The 17,066-nt window shown below is 34.2% G+C and overlaps 1 protein-coding gene across 1 annotated transcript in view; it reads right to left on the reverse strand.

Moving 5' to 3' along the window:
* Nucleotides 1–17,066, reverse strand: part of PTEN (phosphatase and tensin homolog) — a gene marked incomplete at its 5' end in the record, with an annotated part of 89,774 nt that overhangs the window by 59,411 nt on the left and 13,297 nt on the right. The window contains one exon of the mRNA XM_079900575.1: nt 3,756–3,840. Within this exon, the coding sequence (XP_079756701.1) occupies nt 3,756–3,840 (85 nt within the window). The remainder of the gene's footprint in view (nt 1–3,755; nt 3,841–17,066) is intronic.

Here is a 17,066-nt window from a genome sequence, read left to right on the forward strand (position 1 = left end):
CCAAATTGTGCTCCATGGAACACTATTAGCACTAGAGAGATGCTATTTACTATACTACAAAAGAAAAGAGAGATAGAAGGGGGAAAGGAGGGAGAGGAAGAGAAATGGAAAGAAAAGAAAAAAAAAAGGAAAGCAACATATTAAAATTTCATTCTTTGGAGATTTACAATGAGTAATAGCACATTAAAGCTTCTGCAGTAAGAAAGCCAGTTCACCTCTATTAAACCTAAACTTTCCTGATTTATTAGGTACAGAACAGTTCTCAAGCTATGTCTGTTAAACATATGAAGCATCAATTTGTTAAAAATTGCCTAGATTTATACCAGATAACATGTAAATTAGATAACTTCAATATTAGCCTGAGGGATAAGATTAATACACACACACACACACACACACACACACACACACACACACACAAGATTAATATACATATCAAAGAATAGTCAATCACCTGAATAAAACATTGTTTCATATTACCAGCTGGTCACAGCAAGAGTTTAGTGGCAAGAAAAAACGGGGAGAGAAGGCAGTATTAAGAAGAAAAAAAAATCTGGGAAGAGCTAGTTCTTCAACTTCCCTTCTATGAAATGACCCTGTCCTGTCCTGTCAATTCTGATCGCTTATTAAAGAAAACATTTGCAGTTAAGATAGTAAAAAATTTCAACTTGGTTCTCTTTTTCACCTCTTTTTATTTTTTACATTAAATTCCTGATCCCAGGAGGTAACTTCGAAAGGAGAAGTTAAATATCTGTCACAGAAGTATTACTTTGAGTACCTCAAGTATAAAATCTCACGTTGCTATAATAAACCATATCCCTAAACGGTTAAATAATTTAAGCATGAAGATATTTGTAATTTGATTTTATTTTACTCAAAGCAATGACGTACAGCAACAACCAAGTCTGAATTCTGTACAATATTTCCTGCTTGGGGGGAAAATCATAGGGAAAATATGGAATTAGAGAAGAAAAGGTAATTTTAAGTATTCTTTAGACATCCCAATGTCTAAATCCCCATGTTTTCTTTTTGTTAACAGAAAAGATATAAGAAAATACATTTTTCACTGAGATGTTATCATCTTTGAACCAAAAAGGAATCATTACTGATTAGTACTAGTGTCTCCAATATAGTGTAAGCCATTCAAGGAAATCAATTATTTAGGTACTAGAGACAGTCATTTCCATGGAGAGGTTAATCCTAACATGCAATCTACTTAGGAATTATTTATTTTGATTTTACTTCATAGGAAAAACTACATCTTCCTTCCTGGTCACTGTTCATCCTTTCTCATAAACTAAGGGGGGGTGGGTAACTGAGGCCAACAAAGCCTTACTGGCCATTTATCCACCAATCCAAAACAAAAACAAAACAAGCACAATGGGCTTCCCTGGTGGCTCAGTGGTTAAGAATCCACCTGCCAATGCAGGGGACACGGGTTCAAGCCCTGGTCCAGGAAGATCCCACATGCCGCAGAGCAAGTAAGCCCGTGCGCTACAACTACTGAGCCTGCATGCCACAACTACTGAAGCATGCACACCTAGAGCCCGTGCTCCACAACAAGAGAAGCCGCCGCAATGAGAAGCCCCCGCTCGCCGCAACTAGAGAAAGTCCTGCGCACAGCAATGGAGACCGAACGCAGCCAGAAACAATAAATAAATAAAATACAATAATAAAATAAATTAAAAAAAAAACAAGCACAGCATAGCTATTATGTTCAGTTGATAATTTTTCATTTTTATGTGCTATTACCATTATCACTGGGGTGACAAGATCAGTTGGCTAAAGTAACCACTGGCTAAATAACAATCCATACACATAAAACTCTTTTCAAGAGTGACATTTGAAAAAGTCAAAAGCTAGATAAAATAAACTTTAAAGAAGATAGAACAAATTTCAACCTTTGTTCCTGATTACAAGCTAAATGTGTGAATCTTAATTCAGAGGCATAAAAGCAGAGGTTATGAAGTCAGAAGATGACAGATCAAAATACTTCCCAGCACAGTAGTTGCTTGATGACGTTATTACAACCTAAGATCTGATAGTCATACGTATAGAACCAGAAACTGGACTTTATCAGTAATCTGAAACATGATCAGTCAGCCTCAGTAAATTCAGTCAAAAGAGACTAATTCACATTCAGAAGAGGACAATGTAAAAATTAGGATAATTTATCACAAGGATATCCTTACAGTGATCAGAAAACGCATCCTCTGCTCAGAGTACTCATACTCCTTTTCCGTATAAGTATTAACCTGACTTGGTTGAATACAGAATTATAGTCATGTGAAGTAGACAGACTTCAGAGATGTTTCGTCTAGGCCATAAAGAGGCCTGATAAACACTCCTGCACCACAGCAGCAAACACATGTTTGATGACTGCACTGCTCATTTCCCAGATTCTCCATCTCTTGAGTCAAACTTTACCTCTCTTATTCTTTTTTCTATCATTCACTTTATTTTCTGTAGATGGGTATTATCACTGACTAAGCCATATCAAGCTGTTGCTCCCATGGATCTGCGATATTACACGTTCTTCCATCGTGTCCTGCCCAACTATGAGAAGGCAAATTCATTTCCTATTTTCAAGTTCTTAAATAGTTCCTCTGACAGCCTCATGTACCATCTATAACCGTAACAGAAACTACAAAGAACTCTGGGAGTTTTTTGTAGATACTGAAATTTAATTCTGAACACAACATTACAAAAATCCAATTGGATACAACTCATACTGCAAAAATGTAAATATACTCTGGCTCAAAGCAAATTGCTAAAAATTAACCACTTAGTAAAACAACAATGCCTAGCTCATGTGAGAGTACAGATAGTCTTATATACTAAGACAACTATTTAAAAAGGATTCTACATCTGCAAAAAGCTTTACAAAGTGTTTTCCTGCGCATTATAACATTTAATTCTCATAACCACCAAATATTTAAATTGAAAGTCTCCAAAAAAGATACTTCTGAGAGTACAGGGAATAATCCAAAATTTTAACTTTTGAAAGCCAATTAAAGTTCCTACTGACATTTTACAGTTAATTTATTTATACACATATTTTTTGCTCTGAAATTAGAAAACATATTGACTATTTACACAGCAGACAAAAATTCCTTCTCTCATAAAATATATTACGTACTCTTAGGTCATAAATGTATTTAAAATTACTTAAATGAGCCTTGAGAACTACTGTTCAGAACTGAATGATAATTACACTTAGAAAATTATGCAAAATTGTAAAGCAAACACTTAGGCTTTGGTATGCCCAGCAACTCCTTTCTAGATCCCCTGTACCAAATACTTCTTCAGGTCCTTGGCACACTTATGCCCCATTATAAACTGCTCTATGTAAAATTACATGGTACCAGGTACCTACACCTTAGCATAAATAAATTTAAGTGAATAAATCCACTCAGGATTTTAAGGATAATACCCAATTGTGAAATAAAAGACAAAAATCATAGTGTAATGGAATCCAGACATTAAACTGGTGAGGGGCATTTTATGGAGTCCATGAAATCATATCACATACACCTGATTATGTAAAAGGTCAGTTCTTATCAAATGAGTTTTATCCCATTGAGGCTGAGTAGGTACGTGAAGCAAGAAAAAAGCAGTTATAGGTCACCAACATAATAAAAATAAAGTTTACATCACAATGTACATCTTTTTCTGTGGTTTAGAAATCTTTTCTAAATGAAAATACAACACGAATATACATCAATATTTGAAACAGAAAATTAAAGAGTTCTTACCTTACTACATCATCAATATTGTTCCTGTATACGCCTTCAAGTCTTTCTGCAGGAAACCCCATGGCAATAATGTTTGGATAAATATCTGAGTACTTAAGTTAAGGAAATATGCAACAATGCAAATTACATGTACACATTTTAAAACATTAGCTGACTGAAATACACAACAATGCAAACTACATGTACACATTTTAAAACATTAGCTGATTGAAATACACAACAATGCAAACTACATATACATGTTTTAAAACATTAGCTGATTATAAAAAGCAGCTTTCCCCACTACAAGCTACGCTAATAAAAGATTGTCAAATGTATTTACTTATAAGCCATCATGTGTAATTAAGAAATACAGGTAAATACATTGATCCCCCAAAAGATCCTCAAAACAATTATACGACAAAACAATTTTTAAATCCTTCTACTCAGTATATTTAGAATGCACCTAAGGTAAAAGGTAACTTCCATATTTACAGTCCTAAAGTATCAGGACAAAACTCAAAATAAAAACAAAACAAAAAACAGCGTACAACTTCTCATTTCTCATGGTTGTAAAAGGTACTACAGTATAGAGAAAAGTAGATACAATTAAGAGTTACAAAGTCAGATTTAAGAACTGGCTATGCCTCTAAACAGTTGTATAAATTGGACAACTCAACCTTTCCTATTCTACACAATAGTTAGGTTGAGAAGACCACTATGATCTCTTCTGGCCCTTGGTATTTATGACTTGATAATGCTGAACCGAGGTAGAAACTTATTCTCATTTCCAAACAAGGTAACCAATATTTAGCATGCCCATTCTATTAACTTATGTTATATATTACAGTTGCATAAAACAAACTTCTACCCTCAAAGATTTGTATCAGATTAACCATAAAAAAGCACCAATAATCTACATTTCTATGCATTTTGTCCATCATACTAGCTCTCATTCTTGAGCTCTATCAACCCTCTCTAATCTCATGATTTTCTGACACAGAAACCAGCCAAGCTAATCTGCCTTAAGCCACTCAAGACCATCTCTAAAGCTCTATGCCCACCTACCTACTTGGACCCATTCATCTTCCAAATACAATTTAAAATTCACCAAATCCAGTGCCCTTTTAAAGATTTTTTTTCTTTATTTCTGCTGCATTCACACTATTGAGCTTATTTCAGTATTATTTTCAATCTAAAAATAACTATTAAATTACTAAAAGCTTTCACTTTGATATATCATTATAATTTAAGAAAAGATTATATTACTATATGTTCTACCTTTATGATTACTAGTACTGCTTGGACAGATCTACAGAATATTTTAAGAAAAAATGTGCAAAACAGAGTATATAGTATGTTACCTTTTGTATAAAAGAGATATTTTATAAAAGAAATATTTATACATATTTTTGTTTGAATTTGAACCCTCCAACACACACACACACACACACACACACACACACACACACAGACACACTGATAACTGAGAAACTAACAAAAATGGTTGCTTCATAGAGAAGGGGAGGGGAAAGAGGGAAGCACACATTGAAACAAATCTGTTAAATATCAAACTGGTAACCAGGAGAAAGGATTTATTTCAAGGGTTATTTGGACACTAATTTTACTGTACTTCTGGGCAGGAAGTATTCTAAGAAGGAAGAGAACTAAAAAGAAATTTTAAACTTCTTCCGATAGTTTATTTCTAATAATATCAGTATTGATACCTTCAATTTTTTTCCTTATATTATAGGAAAAAACAATGAAGTTATGTTAACGACTTGAAGATTCATGATTATTACTGTAAGAGAAAAGAGATACCATTATAAAATCAAGAACTCAAGTAATAACTGAATATATTAATGTGAACTCATGTTTGTAGAACTCTATATTGTTTAGGTCTTTTCAAAGAAATGACTTAGAAGTATGTCACCTTAGCAGTAGTAAACACTTCTAGAACCCGATTTCATCCCTAATATCATAATACACTAAAGGGTACCAACTCCTTGGAAAACTGGTTGATGTCAGATCTGGGGCAGGGAAGGTACAAGGTGAGCCTGGGATATCTTTCTGTGCCAAAAAGCAGGAAGGCATACAGAGATTAGTGGTCTATATCAAACAGACATAGGAGCTAGCATGAAGGATATCACAATGGCTCAATGTGTGACAAACTGAGTATCAAAGAAAAATTTTAAATGGTAGTAAATTAAAGAATCCTGAATAAAATGAAAATCTGTGCGTCTATAAAGATACTCAAAACAGAAAAAGTTAGAGCAACTAAATAAAAAATTATTTTCATTTATAACTTTTGATAAAAGTGGCTATTGGAATAGTTCTTTACTTTGAAATTGGTGAAGGGGGAGATTAAGGATTTATCCTACTTTTCCTGTAGGAACTCTATTTCAGGGAAAGCAAATAACTCCATTTCATAAAGCAAACGCAACAGAAAATACTAGTTAATAAACATAAAAAGACAGAATTAGGAAAATCAAACTTTGCAAGCCCTAATAAAATTATTGATTTAGGCAAGGATCAACAAATGGTGCTAAACCAACAGGTATTAGATAATGAGGACCTGAACTTTCGTACAGAGCCGAAGTAACACTGCACAAAATATCTTCTAATGTAAGACAAATATAATTGAATAATGGGCAGAAAAGACTGTCATCACCCAATTTCAGTGGTCAATCTCAGCATTACCAAGAAAGTTAAGTAGAGATCACATAACTTTTGATGTGCTGCAATATGAAGAACACAGCATCATCTATGATAGCCAAATCATCTTCAAGCTGCGAATCCACCAAGCACTTAGAGATATAAATTTTAACTTACAGACACTATATGAGATAGAACAAGCTAAATGACATTATGAGCATAAACTGGACAAATTCAAAAGGTCTGCCAGACATGATGCAGTCTCTTTCAAATTATCTTTTTAAAAAGTCAAATATCATTTTAAAAGGTGAGGAGGGGAGGGATGGGTAGTTATCCTTGATTTAGAAAGACATAAGTGTTCTAACAGTCAAGTTCACTGGTACAATCCTGTTCTGGTTACTGTTTTAGACAAACCAGCCATTAAGGACATTTTAAGAAATTTTAATATGATCCGAGGATTGGTTGAGATGAAAATTTACAGAAATGGAAGAGTAGACATTATTGACTGAAAAAAAGGTTTCAAGAGCGAAGGTACAGTGTGACACCATTTTGATAAAAGAAAACATATACAGTATACCTGTATACTTAATTAAATTATGTAGACAAAAAGATTACAAATTAAAGTACTAAAAGTAATAATCTCTAGATGATAGGAATATATATTTTTTCTCATTTTTGCTTGTTCTGTATTTTTGGTATGATGCACCTGTACTATTTCTATAACGGGTTTTTTGCTTTTTGCGGTATGCGGGCCTCTCACTGTTGTGGCTTCTCCCATTGCGGAGCACAGGCTCCAGACGCGCAGGCTCAGCGGCCATGGCTCACGGGCCCAGCCGCTCCGCGGCATGTGGGATCTTCCTGGACCGGGGCATGAACCCGTGTCCCCTGCATCGGCAGGTGGACTCTCAACCACTGCGCCACCAGGGAAGCCCTCTATAACAGGTTTTAAAAATTATGTTTGTTTTATAATTATCTCCAAATCTATTTACTAAGTGTCTTGACAAAATATTGTCTTTCCCTATATGACTTACAATCAGCTTTGTATGTAGTTTTTTTAAATGCTGAATTTCTTTTAAAAAAAAAAGTATAATAATAAAAGTATCTAAGACTTAAATAGCTTTTACTATGGGCCAGGAACAATTTTTGTCACTTTAAGAATACATAAATTCACCCTCAACCTCAAAGGGTTCTTCTACTATAAAGACTCCAAGACAAAACCGTTAGGATTAACATTTTTAACATCACGAATATTAGCTGTCATCTATTATTCTCACATAAGAAAGTAGCCCCACTTAAAAATGTAGCCTTATTCAATTAACAAAATGTTTTAGCATATTGTATCCACTCACACACACACAAAAAAAACCAAAACAGGGCTCCCCTGGTGGCGCAGTGGTTGAGAGTCCGCCTGCCAATGCAGGGGACACGGGTTCGTGCCCCGGTCCGGGAAGATCCCACATGCCGTGGAGCGGCTGGGCCCGTGAGCCACGGCCGCTGAGCCTGCGTGTCCGGAGCCTGTTCTCCGCAACAGGAGAGGCCACAACAGTGAGAGGCCCACGTACCGCAAAAAAAAAAACCAGAACAGAGGCTCAAATTAAGCCTAAAGCAGTACAATTCCTGAAAATGAATCATCTTTACTTTTTAACTCTGTCTTATAGAGTAGAAACATAAGAAAATGGGAAATAACAGTCAGAAGAAAATGAGGCAGCAGCAGGGAACCCAAAGCAGTGGCAGCTGCCACAAATCTGGAATTCCTACCTAAAAAATTATAAATACATTTTAGTAAAAAATATAAATTGAAATAATGCCAAGTTTTTCTGAGCAATGCAACAGAAAATTTTTTATGTAAAAAAATTTTTATTACTACTAACAAACTTACCTAACCATTAATCTCTGTGAGAATGCTAGTAAGATTCTAGCCTTATAGAAAAGCATAGAAGTGGGGGGAGGGATAAATTAGGAATTTGGGATTAACAGATACACACTACTATATATAAAATAGATAAACAACAAGGACCTACTGCACAGCACAGGGAATCATATTCAATATCTTGAATAACCTATAATGGAAAGGAATATATATATTCTTATAATCATATATATACAAAACCGAATCACTTTGCTGTACTCCTGAAACACTGTACTTCATTCAATAAATTTAAAAAGAAAGAAAGAAAGCAAAGCATAGAAATATAAAGCCCCTTGAAATGCAGTCATTTTAACAAGGACTAAACTCAAATTTATCCGTGTACTATGAATACTAACTAATAAAGTAAATAAGGCTGGAAAGGGCTTGGTTAACTTACTTAAGAAAAATACTTATCAGTAACTACACATAACTGGGGATGTTATATACTCGTTAAAGTAAATTCAGTCAGCCCCCTCCTTTATTTACTTAATTAGGAGGGAGCCGACTGAATTTACAGATTTCCAAAACTGATGTCAGCAACTAATACTAATGTCCAAACACATTTTGAACATTCAAAACCACACTGAACATTGTGCAAGGGGCACTGAGAACATAAGACTAAGTAAGCAAAGATTACAGCACTCTAGGAGTTCCTATTCTATCAGGGAAGAAAGACGCACAGACATACAACTATGCCAAAGGCCCCATTATATATACATAAGATCAAGATATTTTAAGAGCCAGAGAAAGAGGGATTAATTCTGTAGAGGCAGAGATACAGCTTCACAAAGTAGGTAGTAGTATGTTAGATAATCCTTAAGAAATAGGTCATACAGCAGTAAACAAAGGAAGAAACAAGAACAATTACAACATTTCAAACAGAGGGTAGAGCAGATACATGGAAATACATAAAATATTCAGAAAAAGTGAGCAGTCCAGTATAGCTCACACACAAAGCTTTATGGAGAAGGTGGCAGGACTGACAGAAGATTAGGTCTGGTTTTAAGGATGCTGTGACAGGAAGTTCAATTCAATCAGACAGATAAGGAGTCAAAGGCCAGGATCAACATGGGAGTTTCTTGCAGAGCAATAATCCAATCCTTCCTTTAAATAGAATCTAGGAATTTAGCCTTCTTAAGGTTTCATTTTTCCTCAGACTCCCAACTTCCCTATTCATACAGTTTGAGATTTTACCCAACACTTTGGCATCCATCATAAATTAGAAAAACAGAGAACATGTCCCAGACAGTAGGTCAAATACATTCTCATTTAATCCTAACAATTCTATGAAGTAACATTACCACTTCATAGATGATGAAATTGAGGGTCAAAAAGATTGGTCCCAAAGCCAGCAAGTAGTTAGTTACAATTCAAACCCATTATGTACGTAACTCTAAAGCCCAAACTTTTTGTACCATTCTGCCTCAAAAGATTAAGATTTTCTATACTTCCAAATCAATAGTAAAAATATAAAATTTTCAAAGGGAGCATATTCAAATGAAAGTAATTTACTAATCACACGTTAAAACTAAAAAACTTCTAAAAGACAATACAAAAATCTACTGGTATTTCCAAAACTGATGTCAGCAACTTACGAATGCTCAATTTTGAGGCAAACATTTCTCATGCCAAGAATTATGTCAATAAATAAAACCTTTCTAACATATGACTTTTTTGCTTCCCATTAAAATTTTTATGACATACTTTTTTAGACAATTTAAACCAAATAGGAATAACTGAGGTGGGGGGAAAAATATATATATATATATGACTTCTAATACAGAATAGACTTAACTTGCACTTACTGGATATTATTTTGAATAATAAAAGTGGGCTAATAAAAGTACCTATCATATAGGGTTGTTATAAAGATTAAATGATTTAATATATGAACAATGCCTAGAACACAGTGATGTCTATGAACTGAACAAATGGTATAACCATAGATCTTAAGAGCCCACCGCTATTTGGTTGGTTTTCAATGACAATGACTTGTTGAATAACCTAACCCTTCTAAAGAACATCAAAACCCAACAGAATCTTTAACTCTTTAAAATCTTTACTATATCAATTTGCCTTTTTACTTAAGAACATACGCAAAATATAACTCCAAAAGGAAAAAAAAAGCCTTCTTTCCCAGTGGCTCCTGCACATGCAACAAGGAGAGAGTAAGAAATGCATACATGGTACTATCTTGCCTAGGTCGGATGCCACCATAGCTACAGGAGATCTGATATGCACTGGACAGTCTTTCCCCACTCCTCCTCCTTCAAGTAAACATGTTAAAATGTGTTTTGTTTTCCTTTAATTGAGGTATAATTTACATAAATACACAGATCTTAAGTGACTGGTTTATGAGTTCTGATAATTATATACAGTATACCATGTTTGATTCAAGTGCTACAACAATCCCTTCACACCACAGAACACTGTCCCAAAGAAAATAATGAATAAATAATAGTTAAGGTCTAAAATCTGTGCACAGAAGTTGATTCAACCCATAATATAAATGACCTATTATAAAATAATGTGGTTACTATGAGTTAAATAATTTTTTATTGGCTGTTCTAAGCATCCAAGCATAACTTAAAACACTAAAAATATGTTCGAAGTTACCTCTAATTAACAAAACATCTTTCAAAAAACATGTGACTTGAGATCTCATGAGTCTACCTTATCTCAGAAATTTATTTGAGCCTAAATTAATGGGGTTTAAACTATAAATTTACCTTGAATTTTCAAATAGAGGATAACAACCAAAAATAGCTCCCTAAGATACTTTGTTTTACTACTTACCATTCTATTGCACATTTTATTAAAATGACAAGGGAGGGAAAAAATAGCTCCCTAAGCTTTATTTTATAACAATGTGTTCCTAACACAGACTGAATCTTATTTTAAATATGATAATTACCGGGGGCTTCCCTGATGGTGCAGTGGTTAAGAATCTGCCTGCCAATGCAAGGGGCACGGGTTCGAGCCCTGGTCCGGGAAGATCCCACATGCTGCACAGCAACTAAGCTCGTGCGCCACAACTACTGAGCCTGCGCTCTAGAGCCCGTGAGCCACAACTACTGAAGCCCATGCGCCACAACTACTGAAGCCCGCACACCTAGAGCCCGTGCTCTGCAACAAGAGAAACCACTGCAATGAGAAGCCCGCTCACCACAACTAGAGAAAGCCCACACACAGCAGCGAAGACCCAACACAGCCAAAAATTAATTAATTAAAAATAAATAAATATGATAATTACTAACAGTAAAGCAGTTCTGAAAAGTTTCTCTGTAGTACTCTGTATAGTATATAGATATACTTATCCCTTAACTTATAAACTGAAGTGCAGTGCTCGTATACAAACCAATAAATACTTATTTTTCCTGCCATAATTATTTTAAGGAAAATTATTTCCACAGACCACATAAAAGCTATTTTTAGAATTCTAGTTAACTGAAAGTTGTACAATGTGAAGCTATAGCATACGTGGAACACGACAGGTCAAATAAAAAGTGACATACAGATTTTAGAGAGGTAGTGATCAAAAAGTTTCAAAAGCAAATCTGAAGTTGCCTGGCTCACAAGAGGAACACTGAGCTAAACTGGCAGCGGGAGTAAAGGAATAAAGTCAGACTAACAAAAGACAACAAGAATCAAAGCATGTTAGCGAATACCAGGACATCACCATTTAATTTCATTTTCAAGGAATTTCTGGAGCTTTTCCCCTGATTTCTGTCAGTGCTTTCAACTCACAGACACTTAAGGCTCAGGTGAGAGGAAAAGAAATTCAGCCACTCATTCATTAACTACATCAGCTTTACATTTCTTTCAACAAATTTTAACAGGTTTAAATTTAACAAATACTTTCCAAGTATGTCACAGTTAATCCACATTATCAACTTTTATAATCACATTATGTTTTAAATACCACCCATGCTCATAGACTTCTATGACTTTCTCATTTAATAAAAGATTTTATATTTCTTAACTAGATTTTATTTTTCCCTAATAAGTGTGTTAAATGTTTGGATCTGGTTTCTGATGATTCTATTGGGAGGAAAGCAGAAATAGGAGTTCCTTGAATTTCCCAGTTGATAAAGTGTTAATTGTTCAGTATTTAAGATCATCTGCCCTAATATACATCATATAATCATCCCTGTACAGACCAAATTAATGCAGCCTAAAATTTTATTTTCTAAAATGAAAAGGGTATGTAGATACAAAAGCATGAACTACAGAAATATGAAGAGAAAGAATGCTCAAAAAGATGGGAATTTTAAGAATAAAGAAGAAATGTCCAGGAACAACACAGGACACAGGAACTCTAAAATATTTACTAGATGACAGGCCCTGTACTAAGTACTTAATGCATACTGTCATTTAATACAGAAAACCAGAATTCCATTCTTAGCTTTGCAACTTAAAAGCCTAGACTTCAGATTAAGTTAATCTCTGAGCCTCAAATATTTTTGTTTTTCTGTAAAACAATGATAATAACACTTGCTGTAACTTCTTCACCGGTTGTTTCAAAGATCAAATGCGATATTGGAAATATCTTTAAATCTGTAAAACTGCAAAGGGGTCTACAATTGTAAATAAGGGGTTGTTATTATTTGAGGTTGCATAAGTTAGAAATGTCCTGTTATTTTTTAGTTTAAATGTCTCATTACAAGGCAACTCAAGATAGTTTTCATAAACAAATTATATTAACTTAAATTCACATTAGCATAAATTTTAGGTTCCTTTTAACACTTTTTAATTATCTGCTAGCAGTGCCAAACCAGAAAGGAAAACTGACTGCCAAATCACTTAGGAACTCCACTGAAGTTTTCTACTTCTCCAAGCAATTTGAACCTCACAACTTTCTTTGATGTTTTTATATTATACCAACTCTTCTTGACTGAAAAGTTTACACAAGTTTATATCTCACTTTCTAAATGAAAAATTACATTCTTCTAAGGTAATATCAAGAATTGCTAGTAATTCTTCCACTTAGAAACAATACTATAAACTGGTTCGTTTGGCAAGAAATCTGCAATCATGTGACTTCCCTGGTGGCGCAGTGGTTAAGAATCCACCTGCCAATGCTGGGGACAAGGGTTCCAGCCCTGATCCGGGAAGATCCCACATGCTGCAGAGCAACTAAACCCATGCGCCACAACTACTGAGCCTGCGATCTAGAGCCCGCGTGCCACAACTACTGAAGCCCGCATGCCTAGAGCCCGTGTTCAGCAACAAGAAGCCACCTCAATGAGAAGCCCGCGCACCACAACGAAGAGTAGCCCCCACTCGCTGCAACTAGAGAAAGCCCGCGCGCAGCAATGAAGACCCAATGCAGCCAAAAACATAAATAAACTAAATAAATAAAGGAATGAGCATCTTAAAAAAAAAACAAGAAATCTGCAACCTATAGAGCCATGAAACTGCTGTATCTTTTATTCCAACAATCCCACTCTAACAATATAATCTAAAAAAACAAACCAAGGAAAAAAAACTATACAAAGATTATTTACAATAGTGCTGTTTAGCAAACCACGATATTTAGCCTGATGAAATATTACCTATATAGCTATTAAAATAAGTATCCATCGACAGATAAAAATCTGTGATAAAAGAGAACACAGAACAGTATGAAAACACTGATTACAAGGATCTAATTATGTTCATATGTACATTAACAAACAGGGAAAGATAATTTCCAGTGACAAATATCTGAAATAGAAGTAACTCTTTTCTATTAAATTGTTCAAATTTAAGAATCATTTTGAAACCATTTCAAGCTAGATATATTGATTACACTGAGGTTAAAAAAATCTTTTTAAAGGAATAATCAAGGCACTGAAATTTATTTAAATTTAATCAAATTAGAGCCATGGAAAAATATCAAGTCACTGATAATGCAAGCAATAGTCTAAAATCCAAAGTACAATTTTCTAGTGTATTAGCTGAGGGATTATTAGTCCCCTCAACTAACTGAATCAATTCTTCTCCAGAGTAGTTTGTTAATTATGAAATAATATATCCACAACTGTTCAAGCCTACATCTGTGAACCTCTAAAAATTTAAGTTGCCCAACTAACTGGTTTTAACGAGTATACCAAACAATTACCTTCTTCCTAGGTCTCTGGATGAATACGATAAGACTGATTTCCTGTTTCAGAACTCTGCTGCTGTTAAAATACACACACACACACCCCTCCCTAAAGTGTTGCTCCCACTAAAAAACATCTAAGATTGACTACCAATGACAAATCAAACAAATTATGGCTGTAACACATAACAACTTTCAAAAAGATTATCAGTTCAACAACATGCATTAGACATACTTATCCACATTATATACCTGAACCAAGCCAAATGTAAATTCTAATTAGTTTTCTACCATAAAATCTTAATAAAGCATATTAAAGACTGTAAAAGTTAAAATTATATCAATCCATCATTACTCTGAAGTACATAAGAGGGTGTCTTTTATGCTCTAATATTCATATTCAATGTTAGATTTATAAATTACTTCTGTAATATCATTCTATTATAAAAGCCATTCTTTTATCATTTATTTTAATAGAAGTGACTACCTAAAACATTAGTTTTGGCTACTCTATAGCTATGCAAAAAGATAAAAGGCCATTAACTTTTACAGAAAAAAGACACTCAAAGAGTTAAGGTACAAGATGCCAAGGGATTTATCAGTAGTTTGACAACAAAGGCCAGTAACGTTTAGTGCCAATTCACTCAATATTAGCAAACTGCATTCTGGAAGGAACAAAAAGATTCCAAGATTTGTAACTGAATTGATCTTTTAGATACAATCATGAACAAATTTCCTAACATTCAAAAACTACCACACACACACAAGGTACTAAGAAAACACAGTTCTAATACAAATGTGTCTCCAACAAGTGGATTTTCTTTTTCCTATTAATTTAGCCAAAACTGCAAGATTTTTAAATTTACTTCTAACAATCAAATTTACTTTTCAAAGAAAGTCCTGTTAATTTGAAACATTTTAAAGGAGAAAAGCTCCAAACAAGTGTGTGCTGTTTCATTTTATATTTGACTTTTAATATTATAAAATCAAATCTCTTTATTCCATATCTTAAGTCAGAAAATCATCTGGAAATGACTTTTTTCCTCAATTAGCAAAAAGTTTTGCCTAAGTGCAGTATTTTAATCTGGATAAGAACAATATAAACTAGAAATTCATATAGATTTTAAAATATGAAGGCACACATACTGGCATTCATTACTCTATTGGTAAGAATCATATTACTGATTTTATGATAAGTGCCTTGTTCTAATACTACTGTATAATATGATTCATATTCCCACTGATGGTATTTTAATTATTGTATCAATTTATAACTGCTTGAATAAGTATATTATCCAAAAGATCTGAAATTACATATACTAAAATACTAGTCAAAATTCATCTTAAGATTTAATAATATGCAATTTTAGAATATACTAACAGCTATGAGAATAAGGTACATTGCTTGCTTTGAACTGATAACACTTAATTTTAGACAGCATGTTCCTCAAGGGATACCATTATTAGTATGAATCCAATATTGCAAATGGGGGAGAAAACACAATTACTGATCACGGTTAGTTGTGGAATCTTCATATTCAAAGGAGAACACAGTAAAAATCTTGGAAACTAATTAGACTGAAACATTAAAGAAAAAACTAACTTAAGGGCTACTAACTTTTTCAACCAGTAAATAAACTTTTAAAAACATAACGTTTGGGGCTTCCCTTGTGGCGCAGTGGTTGAGAGTCCGCCTGTCGATGCAGGGCACACGGGTTCGTGCCCTGGTCCAGGAAGATCCCACATGCCGCGGAGCGGCTAGGCCCGTGAGCCATAGCCACTGAACCTGCGCGTCCGGAGCCTGTGCTCCGCAACGGGAGAGGCCACAACAGTGAGAGGCCCGCGTACCGCAAAAAGAAAACAAAAACCATAACGTTTTAACATACAGAAAAACAAAAATACCAAGTTAGACAGGAGGGACAGAAATGAAAAGAGGGGAAAGGAGCTCTTAACACCTCACACCATTTAAATACTATTAAGTAAACAGAACAGGTGAAGACTTTTACACTTTTAGTATTTGGATAAAAAAATCTCACCTACACATGCACCACACTTCATGTAAGAGATATAATTTATGTACACACTATCTATCCAAAAAGGTACACAAAGGCAACATTCTGTTCATGGCCTACAATTCAGGAATGAACAAAATCTATAAACTGATGTTAGTAAAACAATCTACTTTCATCGGACATTAATTTGAAATTGGCAAGATGTTTCTTACACGGAAAATAGAAACCCTGGACACAAAGTTGAATTTGAGAACATAAATTCAAAATGGTATCTAAACTGAAATATTATACCTGATCATATTAATCACTTGGCATGGTAACAAACTTCTCAATAAAAAACAATGTCAACATAATAAATAAAACAAAGTAGATTAAAATTAATCAGATCTTATTAAGCCCAATATGCAATTTTAAAGACTTCTATGCAACTCGGCAAGATTAAATTCTTGGGGGGTGAAAAGAAATTAAGTTATAGAAACAACTACTGCAGTGGTTCAAAATGCAATAGCAAAATTTTAGGGGAAACTCATTTACTAGCATACAGACAAGAAGTGAGTTATGGTAGAAGAAAGAAGAGAACTTGAAAAATATTTAAGCAAATCTCTAAGGAATACTTATTCAATCAGATCCTTGATTAAGTTCTGTAATAATGAATTCCTATATATCAACTC

Source organism: Stenella coeruleoalba, assembly GCF_951394435.1.
Source record: "Stenella coeruleoalba genome assembly, chromosome: 16".
Lineage (NCBI taxonomy): Eukaryota > Metazoa > Chordata > Mammalia > Artiodactyla > Delphinidae > Stenella > Stenella coeruleoalba.